The sequence below is a fragment of the Drosophila santomea genome, chromosome 2L (genome assembly GCF_016746245.2).
Source record: "Drosophila santomea strain STO CAGO 1482 chromosome 2L, Prin_Dsan_1.1, whole genome shotgun sequence".
Lineage (NCBI taxonomy): Eukaryota > Metazoa > Arthropoda > Insecta > Diptera > Drosophilidae > Drosophila > Drosophila santomea.
In genome coordinates this window covers 13,188,040-13,204,110 of record NC_053016.2, presented here as the reverse complement: position 1 = coordinate 13,204,110, position 16,071 = coordinate 13,188,040, and the positions used below count along the sequence as shown (strand labels likewise).

The 16,071-nt window shown below is 39.9% G+C and overlaps 5 protein-coding genes across 8 annotated transcripts; 1 reads left to right on the top strand and 4 right to left on the bottom strand.

Annotated features, from left to right (window-relative positions):
• Positions 1-868: 868 nt before the first annotated feature.
• LOC120450814 (short stature homeobox protein) lies at positions 869-7,411 on the top strand. 4 transcript variants are annotated; one of them, XM_039633994.2, is made up of 5 exons: positions 869-1,333; positions 3,098-3,408; positions 4,442-4,499; positions 6,284-6,597; positions 7,049-7,411. In XM_039633994.2, the coding sequence occupies exons 1-5, from the start codon at positions 934-936 to the stop codon at positions 7,226-7,228; spliced, it is 1,263 nt and encodes a 420-aa protein (XP_039489928.2). In that variant the 5' UTR covers positions 869-933; the 3' UTR covers positions 7,229-7,411. The 4 variants fall into 4 exon arrangements, with proteins under 4 accessions (XP_039489928.2, XP_043862285.1, XP_043862286.1 ...); XM_044006350.1 differs by lacking the exon at positions 869-1,333 and adding an exon at positions 2,686-2,735; XM_044006351.1 differs by lacking the exon at positions 869-1,333 and adding an exon at positions 2,688-3,013.
• A 180-nt stretch (positions 7,412-7,591) lies between these two features.
• Positions 7,592-10,831, bottom strand: LOC120450807 (FERM domain-containing protein 5). The gene is made up of 8 exons (XM_039633981.2): positions 10,482-10,831; positions 9,700-9,804; positions 9,586-9,628; positions 9,353-9,526; positions 8,911-9,290; positions 8,759-8,847; positions 8,484-8,698; positions 7,592-8,358 (listed from the first exon to the last, which is right to left on the bottom strand). Exons 1-8 carry the CDS (start codon positions 10,569-10,571, stop codon positions 7,739-7,741), a joined length of 1,716 nt encoding a protein of 571 aa, XP_039489915.2. The 5' UTR covers positions 10,572-10,831; the 3' UTR covers positions 7,592-7,738.
• Positions 10,832-10,975: 144 nt separating this feature from the next.
• LOC120450822 (selenide, water dikinase 2) lies at positions 10,976-12,533 on the bottom strand. Its single transcript, XM_044006353.1, is given in 5 exon segments — positions 10,976-11,345; positions 11,347-11,563; positions 11,617-11,810; positions 11,869-12,247; positions 12,308-12,533. Coding segments are annotated over 5 exon segments (1,110 nt in total). The 5' UTR covers positions 12,465-12,533; the 3' UTR covers positions 10,976-11,182.
• Positions 12,534-12,740: 207 nt separating this feature from the next.
• Positions 12,741-13,586, bottom strand: LOC120450838 (myotrophin). Its single transcript, XM_039634029.2, has 4 exons — positions 13,428-13,586; positions 13,261-13,371; positions 12,964-13,047; positions 12,741-12,911 (listed from the first exon to the last, which is right to left on the bottom strand). The coding sequence occupies exons 1-4, from the start codon at positions 13,509-13,511 to the stop codon at positions 12,825-12,827; spliced, it is 366 nt and encodes a 121-aa protein (XP_039489963.1). The 5' UTR covers positions 13,512-13,586; the 3' UTR covers positions 12,741-12,824.
• Positions 13,587-13,731: 145 nt separating this feature from the next.
• LOC120450830 (S-adenosylmethionine decarboxylase proenzyme) lies at positions 13,732-15,740 on the bottom strand. Its single transcript, XM_039634016.1, has 7 exons — positions 15,584-15,740; positions 15,003-15,089; positions 14,747-14,915; positions 14,409-14,687; positions 14,260-14,352; positions 14,052-14,207; positions 13,732-13,991 (listed from the first exon to the last, which is right to left on the bottom strand). The coding sequence occupies exons 1-7, from the start codon at positions 15,685-15,687 to the stop codon at positions 13,836-13,838; spliced, it is 1,044 nt and encodes a 347-aa protein (XP_039489950.1). The 5' UTR covers positions 15,688-15,740; the 3' UTR covers positions 13,732-13,835.
• Between the last annotated feature and the right edge of the window lie 331 nt (positions 15,741-16,071).

Sequence of the window (16,071 nt, the reverse complement as noted above, 5' to 3'; positions counted from 1 at the left end):
ATGTCGCCTTTGCAGCCCAGTGTCATTAGCACAAAGTTGAAGTAATGAATATTGGGGGCGTGGCAGAGCGCCAACTCAGATCCCAGTTTTATGGCATTGAGCCCGCCCCCAAATCGATAAAACAGCTCCCCACACGCCGTCGACTTTGGAAAATGAAAATAAAGCCCTTTTCAGTGGATTTGCGTGGCAAGCACGGCGATTTAAAAGTTATTTATAAAGTGGCAAAAGCTGAGGAGGGCCCGAATCCGGCGGCCAGGAGTCCTGAAACTCCGGCGCAAAACTCCTCCCACATGGCGTCGTTTATTGTAATTATAATGTGTTTCATTGCCGCTTAATGGATAAATGGATAAATAGTGCTCCATAATGGCTATAACCAATAATAGGAAAGTAAGCTGGAATCGCTGAGCGTGCAACCACTTCGCCTCCTCCGTAGACCAATGAGAGCAATTGAAAGGACCTCCGTAGGCAGGACTTCACTTCACTTTACACTGCCCCGCCGACTTGGGGTGGTTTTTTTTAAGGACTCGCCGCGCGAGAGAGAGAGAGCTCGCTGGAAAATGAAGGGGCAGAGAGGAGAGGAGAGCAAAGTGCTGGTGAAGGACCAAAGAAATTGCTAATTGAATGGAGTCAAGATGTTGAACTAGTCATATTTGTCCATTAAAACAGGCAGTCGTCCGTTTGATCCTGGCCAAAATCGAAGCGCCAATATTTTTCATTATTAAGCCGCTCTCTTGGCCAATTTACGCGGCTGAATCGAATGTGGATAATCCGAAGGACATGCGCAGCAATAAAGAGCCAACTGAGGTGATTAGGCACGCCGAATGCCATTGGTGTTGACTATAAAATAGTCGGCAGCTTAGTTTCCTTACAGCAACTTATGCTCGAACGCATAAAAAAGCAGCGGCATTTATTTATTTACCGAAGCCAAGGATAATGGAGCAGTTGGCCCAGTTTGTCACAAAGTCTTTTGAGTTCAATCTAACCAACAACAGTGTTCACGCCTTATTCAATTCGATGACGGGCGCGCGTATCAAAAAGCCCACGGAAGTGAAAAACTCCATATTCATAAACTCGATCAGTTCCGGCGGCAGTTACGCCGATACTTGCGCGAGTGGCGAGGAGTCCGTGGACATAGACATTACCGACCTGTCCGTATCCGAGAGCAACACGATCCTCGCGGCCGACGCGGAATCCCCGGAGGAATCCCATCCTCATCGCGAGGAGCATGTGGAAACCTATCGCCTCAGTCCCACTCTGCACAAGGCTGTGGTGGAGCCAAAGCCCAAGAACTGGCTAATTTCGGAGGACCTGGACGTGGACTCCCAGCCGGAAGGTAACGTCATTAACTGGCTAAGATGGGTATCTTGAAGTACCACTTAAGCTGATCCGTAATTGGATTTTTCCTATTGTGCATGCCCCAAGTGTAGATACATTAAATATGTTCTTACCAAAAAGATAACTCATTATTTTGCTATATTTAGAATATCAATAGAAAATCAATATCATATTTATGGCTTAAACTAAAAAAAATACTCATAACATGTTTTTAATTGCTCAAAATGTGCTTTAAATTTCATGGATGTCATTCATTTAACAATCTCTTGTAAGCTGGTTGAATAATTAGGCTGTTCTGCGTTATGCAGTAATTACGACTTGTGTGATTTTGTAGTATTCATTATGAGTAATTGTAATGTACTACGTATCGAATTTAAATTAACATACATATATTGGCTTATTAATGCCAACTTTGGGCCAGCGGTTGAACATACAGACAAACGGACTGATGAACGGACAGATAAACGGACACGGCTAGATGAACTTAGCTAGTGGAAAGTACAGAGCTCGGACTGATTACTTTGTTGTGCCACTATTAACTGAGACATGACAAAATCGAGATGGACTTGGCTTTTGCTCCTGGGCTTAGTTTTACTCGGATTTGGGGTAAGAATGAACGTGATCTGTGGATGCAAGTGAAAAGTTATTTAATAATTCAGGTCAACGGTGGGTTCGAGTTTACCAACATTATATGTACACCTCTGGACATTGAATTCATGGATTTTGAAGCATGCTTTCTTAAATCAAAAAATCGGACGTATAAATATTTGACTGTAAGGACTAGAATTCACCAACTGCCATTTAACGATCTTCAGGTACACCGTGCGCTTCATTTTCTCAGGTGAATCAATAAGTTTGAGTCGATATTTTATAGGTAAAAATCCAGGTGCTGAAGAAGTTAAATGGCTATAAACCCTTTCTCTATAACTTTACTACCAATGCTTGCGAGTATCTAAAGACAAACCGTAATCCACTAGTTCGATTCTTTCACGAGATGATTGCCGATTATTCCAATTTGAATCACTCCTGTCCGTATAATGTATGTAGCAAATTTGATTGCCATAAATAGTTAATTGTAACCCAGTAATTGCAGCACGATATAATCGTTGAAAAACTGCCCATTACCTTTGTGAACCACCGGGTATCCGTTGTCCTGCCAGTTCCAGAAGGGGATTATCTCGTTCATAGTGTTTACATGATCCGAGGTAAGCCCCGCCTAGAGCTAAAAATCTTCTGTCGAATCTTCTAAAAATAAATTGTAAAACTTGCTTTTTAATAGCGTTAGAATTGCAAAGGAAATCAACTGAATGTCATGTGTATAGATAAATTCATATTTTACTTGACCTGACTCAAATATTGTGTTTTATTTATTTCTTTGATAATAGTTATGTCGGTAGCAGGTTGGTACTTGCGATGTTAAGTTTTTTCTCAACGTTCATACGGACAAAACAAACGGACAGACGGACGTGGTAAAAAAAATTAAGATTGTGATCCAGAACATTACTTTATGTGAAACGTTTTTTTGCCGATACCTTTTATACTCTCAATATCCTCTGTATGGAAGTAAAAGGTTTAAAGCCAAAAACGGGTAGAACGCTTAGATATAAAAATACGAAATAAGTTAAAGTTCATAAGCTTGTGTTAATTAAGTGATCAAGTGATAGATCGGCTACATAAGGTACATAAGGTATAAGTACGGTATACCTTACTTACAAACAACTTATAACAACCCTACTTATATACATATAACAAACCTATTCAGATTCGAAAACTTCTGGAGTGGTCCCGACCAATATAACCGAGGGCACGGAGGACAGCAATACGCCGAAGCTGGCGCCGGATAAGCCATTATTGGCGGAAGAATGCGTCTCCCCGGAGCCCAGTCGACACCGGGAGCACTGCGATCCCCTGGACTCGTCAATGGTGAACACCAAGCAGCGGAGATCGCGGACGAACTTCACCCTGGACCAGCTGAACGAGCTGGAGCGACTGTTCGAGGAGACCCACTATCCAGATGCCTTCATGCGCGAGGAACTGAGTCAGCGACTGGGCCTCAGCGAAGCTAGAGTGCAGGTAATTATGTCCGCGAATCTATTCCATAAATTATCCCCCAATTGCAACTTGACATTGGACATGTCCGAGGTCGCCCCTTTGGACACTACGAGGGCCAAAATTGATTTTCAATGGTTATTCATTACACTTGTACTAATGACAACCAGACATTGTCTCCCCGAAATATTCAGCACGAATGTGAAAGCAGTGACTTTGATTTTTCAACCACCGGCACTGTGAATGCAAGGAAAGAAACTACTTTGGCCAGCCGAAGTTTATATACCCTATGCTATATATTTATTTATGTGAAATGGGCATTAAACTAAACTAAAACAGTGCTATACCGAAAAGCAATGAAGGTTTTCCACATCTATGATATATACTTTCTTTTTGATCCAGCTAGTACCAACACACATGGATAATACCTCCAATGATAAGAATACCGTTGCTAATAGTTTTCTGAGCTAAAACTGAAGGCTGCACAAACGGGCAGGCGGACAACATTCATAAGGACAAAGGGACATACGGACACTAAAGGGACATAGCTCGTCTAGCGATGCTGATCCAAAATATATACAATACGGAGGAAAAGGACTGTTCCAAATGTGTAACAAAGTGAAAATACACACTGCAAGGGCATAGAGATATGGGGTGTTAAGTGGTTTACGCCACCCTTTGTCGTCTGGGACACAAGTAGAAAATTGCTCGAGCATCGGGGGGCCGGTTAGAGATTAAATGCTCAATCAGGGTGCTGGAATAGGCACTATGTGGTCATGAAATATGTAGATACAATTCCAAAGCCAGCAGGAGTGTCACTTTTTTTATGGCCCGTAATAAATTGCTTCACTCTTCGTAACTTTGTGCCCGCTAAAATCTCCAAGAAGCACCACGCATCTGCCGAGATTAATGAGAAATAAACTGTGATAATTCAGTGTACTACTAATACCAATACTAATGATGGAATCGGATATCATAATGCCTCAATTTCCTAATTTATATTAATGAAACAAGCATGAAGACTAAAGCTACGATTTATCAATATGTGTACTTACAGGTTTGGTTTCAAAATAGACGGGCGAAATGTAGAAAGCACGAGAACCAAATGCACAAAGGTGAGCCAATAACTTAAGTGCCTAGTTTATTAAAAAAATATTAATGTAATTAAAAACTAGCATAAATGAGTGCCTTTTTTAAGCACCGCTCACCAACCACTTCATGGTAGCCAAGTTTTCGCCAATTAAGCTTAATGAAAGTGTAAATTGCAATTAGTTAAGTACACAAAAATCAGGCTAGACCATTTACATTTCCGTTCGGAATGCTGTTCGTTTTCGGGCTTATCAACTTGCTGGGGCCAATATGTTACGGTTTTCACAGTTGTTTAAATGTCTCTTCATTAATTCATTTGGCTTTCCGTTTCCGTTCAACCCTCGTTTCCAAGGACTTATCCCCATCCATCAACTCCCCGGCCGACTCAATAGAATTTGTATTCTCCGTTTTATTGCCCGAATATTTAATTTGATGAAGTTAGCAATGATTTGTGCGTTGCTGTCGCTAAAAAAAAAGAGCGTTCTTATTTTATGTATATTGCCGATGGGATTTCGCTGGGCAAAATCTGAGCAGATGGGTATGCGAGTGCTGATTATAATTCGAAAGGCAAACAAACTGAACCGAGAAAACTGGAAAACTGAAAACCGAGAGGTGTAAAGGTGCGCGAGCATTAGGGGAATGCAAATCAATACATTTATACATTTATGAGTTGCTCAGTGCTAAACACCACTTGTGTGTGCTTTTTCCCATAAACATAAATCGCATGTAGAGGCTCAACTTAATTGGATTAAAAGATATAATCGCATTTATCAAATTTGCCGGCTAATGCTGGCGCGTATTTCAATACTGGACCTTCGGGCATAAAAAACTTTCGGAAATGTAATCAAATTGAAATTTGGCATAAAAAGCACGGCAGACACAACGAATGGCCAGCACTTTATGGGTCCATATCAATTCTCAGGCTTTTCGCCCCGGTGAACCACCCATAAACAAGACGTTAACCTGGCCTCCGGTCCCAGGAGACCCATTTGTATGTGCCGCTCCAGGCTTTCCAGCTTTCGCCTGCCAGCGGTAACACGTCCCTGTGGTTCCGGCTTTCCGGGGCGTTTTCCGAGCAATAAATTACAAAATGAATTCAATTACTTGTCACTGAATCTTAAAACGATTTGCCAATCTAGCAGGTACGAGTATATCCATCTGAGCAGAGTGATTGCCGGCAGAGAATCTGTCGGATAATCTTTAAAATTTTGCTTTTTTCCTGGAGGTTCTTTTAAAGTAAAAGCAATATATGCAGGCACAAAACTAAATGCAAAACAAAATATTGTTTGTGGGTAATACACCCGATTTTACTCTACAATAATTCACAAGACGGGTTAAATAACCATTTTTGTATAATAATATTAACATAAAAAACTTTATATAGTAAATAATTTTACATATGTTCAACAATATTTTTTACAAATTATTAAAATTCTTAAGAGTGCATGTTTTTTTTTACCGAATGTTTTATATTAAAAAACCATCCAATGATAAGCGCGAAAACATATATCTCTTAAACCTACATTTATACCTATCAAAATAACTTCCTTTTCCATGAAATAATCATACTAAAAATACTCTACAATACCATTTAATTCAAATTCCATTTAGAGCCCAGACTTGCGAACGACTTTACCAAATCTTTACTCTTTAAAATACACTTATTTTTCTGAACTTAAAATGAACTTCTTTAACGCTAAGTAAACTTTATACTCTTAAATATTTAAACCACCCAATGGAGGCCATACTTTTGTACACTTACCCCAAACAAAGAGCTACTCATCTTATGCATTCCACGTATTCTTTGAAGGATTCCTCGTGGGCAGTCGGAGTCCTCCGATCGCCACTCCGCTGGAGCCCTGTCGCGTGGCTCCCTACGTCAGCCTGGCCGCCCTCCGAAGCTCATCCGTTCCATCCCATCCCGCCGCAGCGAGCAGCTCGAATCCCCAGGCACCCGGCTCCGGAGGCACCAGTTCCGCCGGCAAGGTGGTCACCGTGGACTCGCCGCATAATCACAATCCGGCGATATCGCGCTCGGCCATCAAACAGTTTTCCAGCACCGTGGCAGCCGCCGCCGCCTTTTCCGCTTTCGATCCGGCCATAATTTCGGTGGCAGCTCACCAGGTAAAATTCCAAATGTTATTCATATATTTAACAGCAGATTCGGCGATGCCAATCCCAAATTTAGGAGCTCATTAAGCTTCAGCTGGAAGTCTCCATATGAGTATTCTCGAAAAAGTTTATTATAAAGACTTTAGTGCGATTTTAAACTAGCGTAAACTTAGTAGTATAAAGCTTAAGAAGTTAAACTAATTTTAGTAATAATACAATCAGTATCTATTTAATAAAAACTAACAGTTCAACATATTCGAAAGGGTTTTGATAATTTCAAATAGTACATAGTAAGCTATTTAATATGAATGTTTCAAAAGCCCACTATATTATTAGTTTTAAAGAACTCACACAAATGCATATAAGGAGACTTCTAGCCAAGTACTCGAAAATGTATATAGTGTAAAATGGTCCCAGTATTCATTATATATATTGTATATATGCAATCCTTTTCTGATTTCAGTACGCTGCCGCTATAACTAATGGATCCGTGCCGGCCGGACTCTTTTCTGTGCCCCAGTACTCAATAAATCTGGCCGCCTTCGCCGCCGCCCACAGCAAGAGTTCTTCGATAGCTGACCTCCGGATGAAGGCCAAGAAGCACTCGGAATCGTTGGGTCTGCAGGCAGACATGGTGCTCTAGTGACCAGCTGAGAGTGGACCGTAGACATGTACATTCAATTGATGGTGTGGTGAAGTTTCGTCTGTCGCCGTTATAATAAAAAGGATAGCCACATTTATTTATTTAATAAAAGTCTTACTTAATAAATCTAATGCATAAGATTGACTTAAAACCAATATCGACAAATAAAAGAACTGTTTTTGAACGTGTCCTAGGTCTAATGCTATGATTGTTCATCTCATTCTCATTTCAGTGGACGGAAATTAAGAGATTAACAGATTTTTCAACCTAAAAAGCATGCCAGCAATATTTAAATCAAAAAAGCTTGACCAATTTTCCATAGAAAAGTTTCACTTCGCGTTCACCCAATCAAAACAATGTGTATTAATGTTAAAATTAAATTTCAGGCTTTGGTTTTAATATGGAATCATTATAGCATTATATTAAAGAATTGCCTTAAGTACACTATTAAAATACCCGATGCAGCTGGAGTTACTGGTACTAAATAGGCGTCTACACAGGTAGGAACTCCTACTTCCCTCGACCCAACTTCTCCAAAACAAACTCCTTCAATGGCTGATAGTACTGATAGCGCAAACAAAGCATTTCGGGTGAGTTGCGTAGCTGCTCGAAGGCCTCCGACTCCGATTCCATGATGAACACGGCAGTTCCGGCCATCGCAAATGCCACAAAAATTACGGACGGAACGAAGGCGTGCAGTAGGTGGAACTTGCGGAACTTCTTCATCTTCCGCGTGGAGGGATCCGCGTGCAGGAAGCTATCGGCTGGCGAACTGGAATTCACGGCGGCATCCGACTGTCCGTAGTACAGATTGGGCGAGTAGGAGCCGTGCTGTCTGGACTCATTGTGCTTCCTCGGATGGTCGTATCCATTCACGGTCAGCCCGCTCTCAGTGGAAGAATGCTCGATGGAGTCCCGGTAAGCGTAGCCGCCGATTTGGCTGGCCAAGTAGTTGACACCGTCTATGTTCGAGGATCGCAGGCGAGCCTCCTCGCAAACCGGCTCCAGGCTGGAGATTTGGATGCCCCCATTGGCCTCACTCATCCCATGGTCCTGTCCGTAGAAGTGTCCATTTGGCATGCCGTATCCCAGGGGCTCCGACATCGTAGATCTCGGCAAGCTGCTGTACCCTGAAAAGATAATAATAATGAATAAGTGTATAATAGAGGGATAGACGCGAGTTCTTTAGACATGCTTATGTATTAACATAAGCAAAATGCGTGGTATATTCCCAATTCAACGATTAAGATCTTACTTATTTGTGCTAAATCCCCTTGTGGACTGGACGGCGTGGCTGGCACACTGCTCGCCTTTCGCTTGCTTGAGTTGGAGTTATTTTTTTGTTCCCGCAACGCATTTATGTTTTCAGTCAAAATTTCACGCTCAGTTCTTCCGGTGTATCGGAATTTTGTGCCCCATGAGAAAAATCCTCCGCCCGAAATCACAGCTGCACTTTGGCTATTGGGTAATCTACAAAAATAGACCGCTTCAGTAATGTGAATCCACAGGATTAAATATATATATTCTCACGTAAAGAACAGCATTTGTTCAATGGCACATCGCCACAAGTATCGACAAGCGGCGCCAGTTGGACACTTAAAGCCAACAGTATGTTTTTTCTAGAATATGTCAAAAAATAAACCATTTGCTGACTCAATAAAGATTCATAATCGACTACTTACTGGTTCGCGACTAGCGTCCGTGTAACTCAGATGCGCTATAAACATTTTGCCCTCGAAATTGATTTTGTGTATTTCGTTCCAGCGAAAATGTTGAGATCTTTTGCCGGCCACAAAAGTGCTGATACCCGTATTATTTATGCCGACGTACTGCTGCGATCCGCGGTGATCCTTGACCGGATGTGGATCTATGCCGTAGGTCTCCAAGCCGCGGGCTATGCCCAAGAACTCATCCATGGCCAAGGAGAGATTCTGCCCGGGCTCACGCTTTTTATGCAGCTCGATTATCTTCTTCTCCAGACACTCCGTCTGGCGCAGAGCTAATTCTATGGAAGATACATAACTGCCCACATGCACATCCTCGTTATAGTCGCCCAGCTCCTCTGTTCAAAGAAGGGTATAAGTAGTTACCAAGTTAATTTATTAAATAGGTATTAAAATCTACCTTGAACTATGAGAGCGCCCAGTGCAGCCGCCTCGCCCAAGGAGCAGTACAAACGACCATGTCGAAGGTCCCTCTTTAATTGCTGATAGAGCATAATCCGTGCATTTCCCGTCAGTCGAAATGGATCCGCAGGGTAAAACTTCACTCGCAGCGAAAATAGTAGGGGATCCATTTCTGAGGACAACACATGAGTTTCAGTTTATAGAACTGCTAAAGTTTTGAACATTACTTACCCTTGCATTGCTTAATAATAGATTTGGACAGGTCCAGCCAGTGCTGTTTAAGATGTATTAAAAGGAGTTTATGTACATTACGCAAATAATGAAGTTGTATTTATTTATACTCACCCTCTGTTTTGAGGAGTCGACATATCGCAAGCCAAAGTAGTCCTTCTCCTTGATCTCCAACTCGCCGCACAAGTACTCCAATAGGTATATGCCCTTATGGAATGGCTGTGAGATATGTGATATTTACATATTATTTGTTGTTAATAAAACCTATTTTAAAAGGATATCATTATTCGTTCTAACTTCTAGAGTAAAATGGTGTAGTGTATGACTTGTTTACACCCTCAGGGCAGGAAAATGGGGGTTAGAACTAGAAACAACCACAAAGTGTCTTCGTGTTTAATACCAGTTGGCTAAAAGTAATTAAAAAGCTCAGTGAACGATTATAAATATAACTTTATATCAAATATTTCTTGCACTACTCGAATTATACACAAATATCCAAGATTTCCTATTCAGCTTTAATAGCACGCTTTTTGGGGATTACTACATCAATATTTTTGCCGGCAAGAAGAAAGGGCGTTAGCCACCCATCTGTTTACAACACAAACGCATAGGAACAAAATATGCAAATAGCTTCCTATGTTTCTAAGCATTTACTTAGAACTGTCGCAAATGAAAGGAAAAGTAAAAAGTAGGTGAGCTTTTATATATTTAGCGATGAACAATATCCTGTGCACTTGGTAAGCTAAAGTAGCAGTATATTCGTAGCACGAACTCGGATGGCAAGGAGTATTGCATCGATTGCAGATGAGCTGTGTCTTTCGAGTTTGGTCAACTGATTCATCCAAAGGTCCGGTCCAATTAGGTTGAAGGATGCAGAGTTCAAGAGCAGCACAAACCTGAAATTCACACTCTAGGACATCGGAGTCATCGAGAAGTCGCACAGTGCATTTGTACACAATGTTCCCCTCATTTTTGCTCCTGAACATTTTGTGGATTGGATTGAGATTAACTGCTACACTTTCACGGCTACTTTCACTTGCACCAAAGTCACTGAATTGGGCGGATTGGATTAGCTTATTTCAGAGCCAACTTCCGAATGCTTGGCATTCCATTCGTTATTTTTCTATCCAAATATTTCGGCTTTGGCCGTGTCCTTTGCCGTCCTTTAGTGGTTCACGTTAGGGGTGTTTTTCGCGTGGGGAGGCTACTAACGGTATAAAGCACCAAATAAGGACAACTGCCTGGCGAACATGTGTTTGTTCAGATGTGACTGTTGGTATATTATTGCCCATGGGTGTCGTATACTGGAAAAGTCTGCATAAATTAAATATAATGGTGGATAGCGCTGTGGGAAAGGGGAAAAACTGTGTTTACTACGTTAACTACCAAGTTACAATCTATAGAGCGTTAAGAATCGATGATTTGTATATCGGTAGTCGTTTTTATTATCGCGATAACCAATCTCGATTAAATGGTTCGACCAATTATCAAAATTATTGCACACCTCTCATGTACAATAATGTTCAGACTATTTCCGAGCCAGAAGGCCTTTAAGAAATAGTCCTCATAAGTTGAATAATTAATTTGTACCATTTAACTAAAGGCTAACTTCGATCAACTCTACATCGTCACACAGAACTGCGTCAGACTGATTTGCGGCTATTACGTGTCCAATTTGAAAAGATTTTTGCTCTCCGTTGGTTGCCTCTTTAAAGTCCCGGCAAAATTGATCTGCGGCATCAGCGGGAAGGCAAATTAAGACCTCCAGAGGTTTCTACCGATCTGCCAGAACGAAACTTTGTGCTTTGACCCACCAAGGTGCTGAATTTTAGTACATTTTTGATGATGGGCAACTTGTTGATTTGGAATGAGACCTTTTCTTTTTGGAATTCGGCTAGATTTTTGGCGTGGCCCAGTAGTCCAAAGCCGGTAATGTCAGTGGCACAGTGCGCTTGATATTTGTGCATTAAAAGGGCGGCTGATAAAGAAATTAGTTAGAAATAATATAAAGAATTTCAAAGAAATACTTACCATTTTTGTTTAAATAAGTCATAGACTTCACAGCAATTTCAAAAGTCTCTCTTATATCATCATCACTACATTCAGACAGCAGTTTGTTGTACTTTTCCGTCTTGTTAAGCTGCCAAAGGTGTGCATCCATCGCCATTTGTCCACCTAAGGGCTTCGTTAGGACCAAAACATCGCCAGGCTGCGCGTTCGACGGTCTAAAACGGCAAGATATATTTAATAAACTTAAATATATCATCGTAAGCTTTTATTTACAGTATTATTTCCTCGCTTCGGCAGACAGACGTGGCTATGCCACCAATAATGCACCAGGGATTGATCTTCAGTTGTCTAATAATTAGCGGGGTATTACGATATCCATTTGCCCTTAGGGAGTTTTGGAAACCCTGCATCACCAATGCAATCACAGTGTCGCGTTCTTTCTCGCTGAAACTCGTCGAAGTGCTGACGATCATCTCCACGGTATCAAACTGCGTCACCCCAACCGCATAAACATCACTCAAAACATTAGCCAACGCAATACGACCTAGTAATTCCGGATCATTAACCATGGGATAAAAGAAGTCAACGGTTTGAATAAGCAAATAGTCCTTGTGCCGCCTAAGTGGTATCACTGCGCAGTCCATTCCGGAGCCTGAAATTATGATTTCACATTAAGATAATCCCAAGATCTGCAGATAGTACTATCTCTCACCGATAAGGTATCCATCATTTTTCTTATTTTCTATTTCTGTTCCCCTTAGGTACTTCTCCAGTACTTTCTGGGGGATTTTGCAACTTCACCCGGTATGGGTGGTGAACTTAGTTAGCTGAAAGTCGGGCTCAAGGCCGTGTTTTTCTGGCTGAAACATAGTGCGCGAATTTCTAAGCACCGGTTTTAGAAACAGCTGAATGGAAAATATCGTGTTTTGGGCTAGTGATGGCACTTGAACACTTATCGATATTCTTAGCACTTCAGAAGGGAGATTCCATATCAGTTTTGCAAAGATCAGCTGATCTCAGCTGACTTGGGTAAAATCAGAAAAAATTTTACATATTCAAAATAATAAAATACACAATATTTTGTTTATATAAAAATGGAATTTTTTGTATCAGCTTATCCAAAACATCGAAATAAATAGTTGACGTTTTTAAAAGCTATACACAACTGTATTTAAAAGTGTATTTGATACTGAAACATAAGGTTTGTATCCTAAAATGACATATACAATTTATGCAAGAAGTTTTTTAATCTCGTCTTTTTCCGCTGCCTCAAGGTAGCTTTGGCCATCTGGAGTAGAACCATTTTTGCTAGCCCCCTGCAATAAAAATATGCTAATTGGGTGTAAACAAAACATACAATATACAAACCTTCTTTAGAAGTAATTCCACACAGCTCGTATGTCCTTCCCAAATGGCAGCCAGAATGGGGGTAATACCATGTTTGTCCTTTCTCTGCAATAAATATGAATCAATTACAAATAAATCATATTAATGAAAACCGGCATTTCTTAAGGGCACACCTGGTTCATTTGTGTAGCCAGAGACTATGACTAAACAAACGTAGGAGGTGCAGACGTGTATATATGTGTACATATACATGAAAACAGTAAATGACGAAACTTAAATGATTCACAATTTGGTAAATCGGCATTGTGAGCAACTTACATCGACGTCGGCTCCTATATTTATGAGAAACTGCAGGACATTCAGCTGGCCAAAATCTGCCGCATAGTGTACTGGGAAACGGCCCTTAATTTCCTCATTCACCTTTTGTGTCTGTATACAAATATAATTAGTTAATTTAAAATTAATCGGGGCATTAGAAAACGCACATCGTGCTGAAAAGCGGCTTGCACAGCCTCAAATTCTCCGTTCTTTATGGTCCAAATAATGTCTTCATTAGAAATCGCACTCATTTTTATTTTTCTTTTGGGCCGACTTGTCAAATACTGCTAGGGATGGAACTTTTGGCTGTGACACTTGTTCAGATCCGATAATTATTTGCCACAATTGGAATTCGCGAATTATCCAGTGTCGGTATTTTCTAGTATTTTTATTTAACAGTCGATCTAAAAAGTATTTGTTCTTTAATTTTAAAATTTATCAACAGTTATTGCATGTTTGTATAATCTAGTATAGTTTATATATTCGACATTTATTTTGATTAATTAATAACAAACGAACAATATGTTTTGTTAGACATACTCAAAACAATCACAATTGCTGTTGGGTTTGGAATTTTATAAATTATCACCAGTTTTCTCCGCGTGAGAATATTGTGCAAACAGAAGATTGTAGGATGGAAAATTGCAACATTGCATGTCGGTTCGTTTCCAGTGCGATCCCTTGGAGTACTCCACTTCTAGTTCCTTCATGGTTTCATAGGCCAAGGAGCACTGTTTCAAAATATTCAAAAGTATTTTAAAAAAGTCGACAAAAAAAGAACAACAGCTTACCTTATTGGCAAAGATGGTTACAATAAACTTTCCGGGCTTGAATGTATTGATTACTTGATTAATAAGTTTACGATAGTTACTCAAAGCAACATTGGTTTCGAAGCTCACATACGAAAATTGATTCTCCGGAGTAATATGAATTGTCATGTACTCCCCCTGTAAATGTATTTTTATCAATAATTCTTGTAAAAGGAATTTACTGTCCTACCTTATCGTTGATTCCATTCATGGAGTAGCCGCAAGGATCGAATAAGAAGTCATCAATGTGCATGCTCGGCAATATGGTATCGATTCCAGATTTCTGAAATTACAATCTATATGTATTGCTTTAAGACATTAAAAATTACTTCTTCATACCACAGTAGCTCCATTAGCATTATCAAATTTGTTTTTGTAGAAGACGGACATGGTTTCGGGATCTAGATCTTGCATTAATATTTCAATAGTTTGGTCTGGATCGGAGTCAACAATTTTCTCATCCGTTATGAGTTTGGGAGAAATTTTGATATCAGAACGACTAAATGTGTAGAGATACCAACACTCCAGGTTCATGGAACCCAGACAATATGATCTTCCGTTGGGAAAAACAGAGTCCAGATATGTAACTTCTTCCGTAAAGCCTTGATGGGGGGTTCTCTGAAAAACGAAACGTTTTAAGTATTGATAGTTATTATACAATTCATTTATAATTTCACCTGCGCCTCCGGTCTAGTGAAATTCTTTCTCGAGTAGAACAAGTCTGCGACTACATTGTATCCATTGGCCTCTGCCAGCTTTAGCAATTGTCCCAGGCATTTCAATGGGGTAGTCGTTCCACAAGTTTTAAGAATCCATCGTCGCTTGGAAACAAACATACTGCTCTCACTAAGCCGAATACGAATTTAAAATAAGTAATAAAATTTTATTTTCTGAATTATTTAGACTTTAATGAAGACATTTTTATATATTTACCTCAGAACAAAAGCATCTATAATGTCGTTTTTGGACGTGCTTATTATTTCACAGTTGACATTGCTAAGCACGTTTTCCCAATCGGCTCTAAAAAATAGCATTTACATTTATTAGAAGTTCAAGGATTTTTGTATAACAATGTACACAAGGCCTCGACCAAAATTTTTTATGAGATAATGATTTGTGTTCGATTAAATCACCTTATCAACAAGGCCAAGGGTTAAGACTGATTTTTGATAGCCTAATTCTAGTTGAATTTACAATATTATAAAAAAATAAAATATTCTTGAATAAGTATATTTTGAAAATTTCAAATAACATTTTGTACATCTTGTATAATATTTAAAGTCGTTACACGTGTACCGCATCTTATAAGCCTAAAACAAAATTTAGAAGTTGTGACTATTTCATGTTTTTAAATAACACATAAAAAAATAAATATTAATTAAGAAACACATTTCATTACTAGTCAGGACGAAAATTGTAACGTGTGTGCATAAACTTTTGACCGCGACTGTGAATGCACTTTTGCAGGAAGGATATGTCGGTTGTTACGGTTCCGCACTTGTTAAAGGACTTACCTGCTGATGTTACGCAGATCATCGTCGCTGTTGGAGCTCTCCTCAAACCAAATCTCCAGCAGTTTCTCAACCCCCTCGAAAAAGTGCTCACCGCTTTCCAACATGCTGCTCGGCAATAACAGATGGATCGGATCTGATACCAAAACAACGCTTGGTGATGTAAAGTAAACGATGGGTCTATCGATGGAAAGTGTTCGTTGTACTCTATCGATAAGGGTCTAATCGAAACTCTCACAGCATGTTTCCACTTACGGCATCTGACATCGAACAGCCGCCGTGAAAAATTTAAGTCCTTTGCTGATGGGATTAGAATACTTACATAGATAGCTTTTAAAAATATTCTTTTCATTAGAAACCCCGTTTTTCTGGTTTAATATCCCATCCAGCCCAGGGCGAAGTTTCGAAAACGCAGTCAGATTTAGATTTTCATTTTACATTAACCAGTTTTATTGTGATTGTTAAAAATTGTATAGAGTATTTTATTTGAA

What these genes read in the sequence shown, in the direction of transcription:
- LOC120450814 (XM_039633994.2), top strand. Translation starts at nt 934, where the DNA reads ATGGAGCAGTTGGCCCAGTTTGTCACAAAGTCTTTTGAGTTCAATCTA. An exon ending in TCAGCGAAGCTAGAGTGCAG is followed by an intron (nt 3,409 to 4,441) that starts GTAATTATGTCC and finishes GTGTACTTACAG; the next exon opens with GTTTGGTTTCAAAATAGACG. An exon ending in TTTCGGTGGCAGCTCACCAG is followed by an intron (nt 6,598 to 7,048) that starts GTAAAATTCCAA and finishes TTCTGATTTCAG; the next exon opens with TACGCTGCCGCTATAACTAA.
- LOC120450807 (XM_039633981.2), bottom strand. Translation starts at nt 10,571, where the DNA reads ATGTTCAGGAGCAAAAATGAGGGGAACATTGTGTACAAATGCACTGTG. An exon ending in TCCTAGAGTGTGAATTTCAG is followed by an intron (nt 9,805 to 10,481) that starts GTTTGTGCTGCT and finishes CATATCTCACAG; the next exon opens with CCATTCCATAAGGGCATATA. An exon ending in AGGGGATTTAGCACAAATAA is followed by an intron (nt 8,359 to 8,483) that starts GTAAGATCTTAA and finishes TTATCTTTTCAG; the next exon opens with GGTACAGCAGCTTGCCGAGA.
- LOC120450838 (XM_039634029.2), bottom strand. Translation starts at nt 13,511, where the DNA reads ATGAGTGCGATTTCTAATGAAGACATTATTTGGACCATAAAGAACGGA. An exon ending in AAGCCGCTTTTCAGCACGAT is followed by an intron (nt 13,372 to 13,427) that starts GTGCGTTTTCTA and finishes ATTTGTATACAG; the next exon opens with ACACAAAAGGTGAATGAGGA. An exon ending in TGGAATTACTTCTAAAGAAG is followed by an intron (nt 12,912 to 12,963) that starts GTTTGTATATTG and finishes TTTTTATTGCAG; the next exon opens with GGGGCTAGCAAAAATGGTTC.
- LOC120450830 (XM_039634016.1), bottom strand. Translation starts at nt 15,687, where the DNA reads ATGTTGGAAAGCGGTGAGCACTTTTTCGAGGGGGTTGAGAAACTGCTG. An exon ending in ATAGATGCTTTTGTTCTGAG is followed by an intron (nt 14,916 to 15,002) that starts GTAAATATATAA and finishes TATTCGGCTTAG; the next exon opens with TGAGAGCAGTATGTTTGTTT. An exon ending in TAACCATCTTTGCCAATAAG is followed by an intron (nt 13,992 to 14,051) that starts GTAAGCTGTTGT and finishes ATTTTGAAACAG; the next exon opens with TGCTCCTTGGCCTATGAAAC.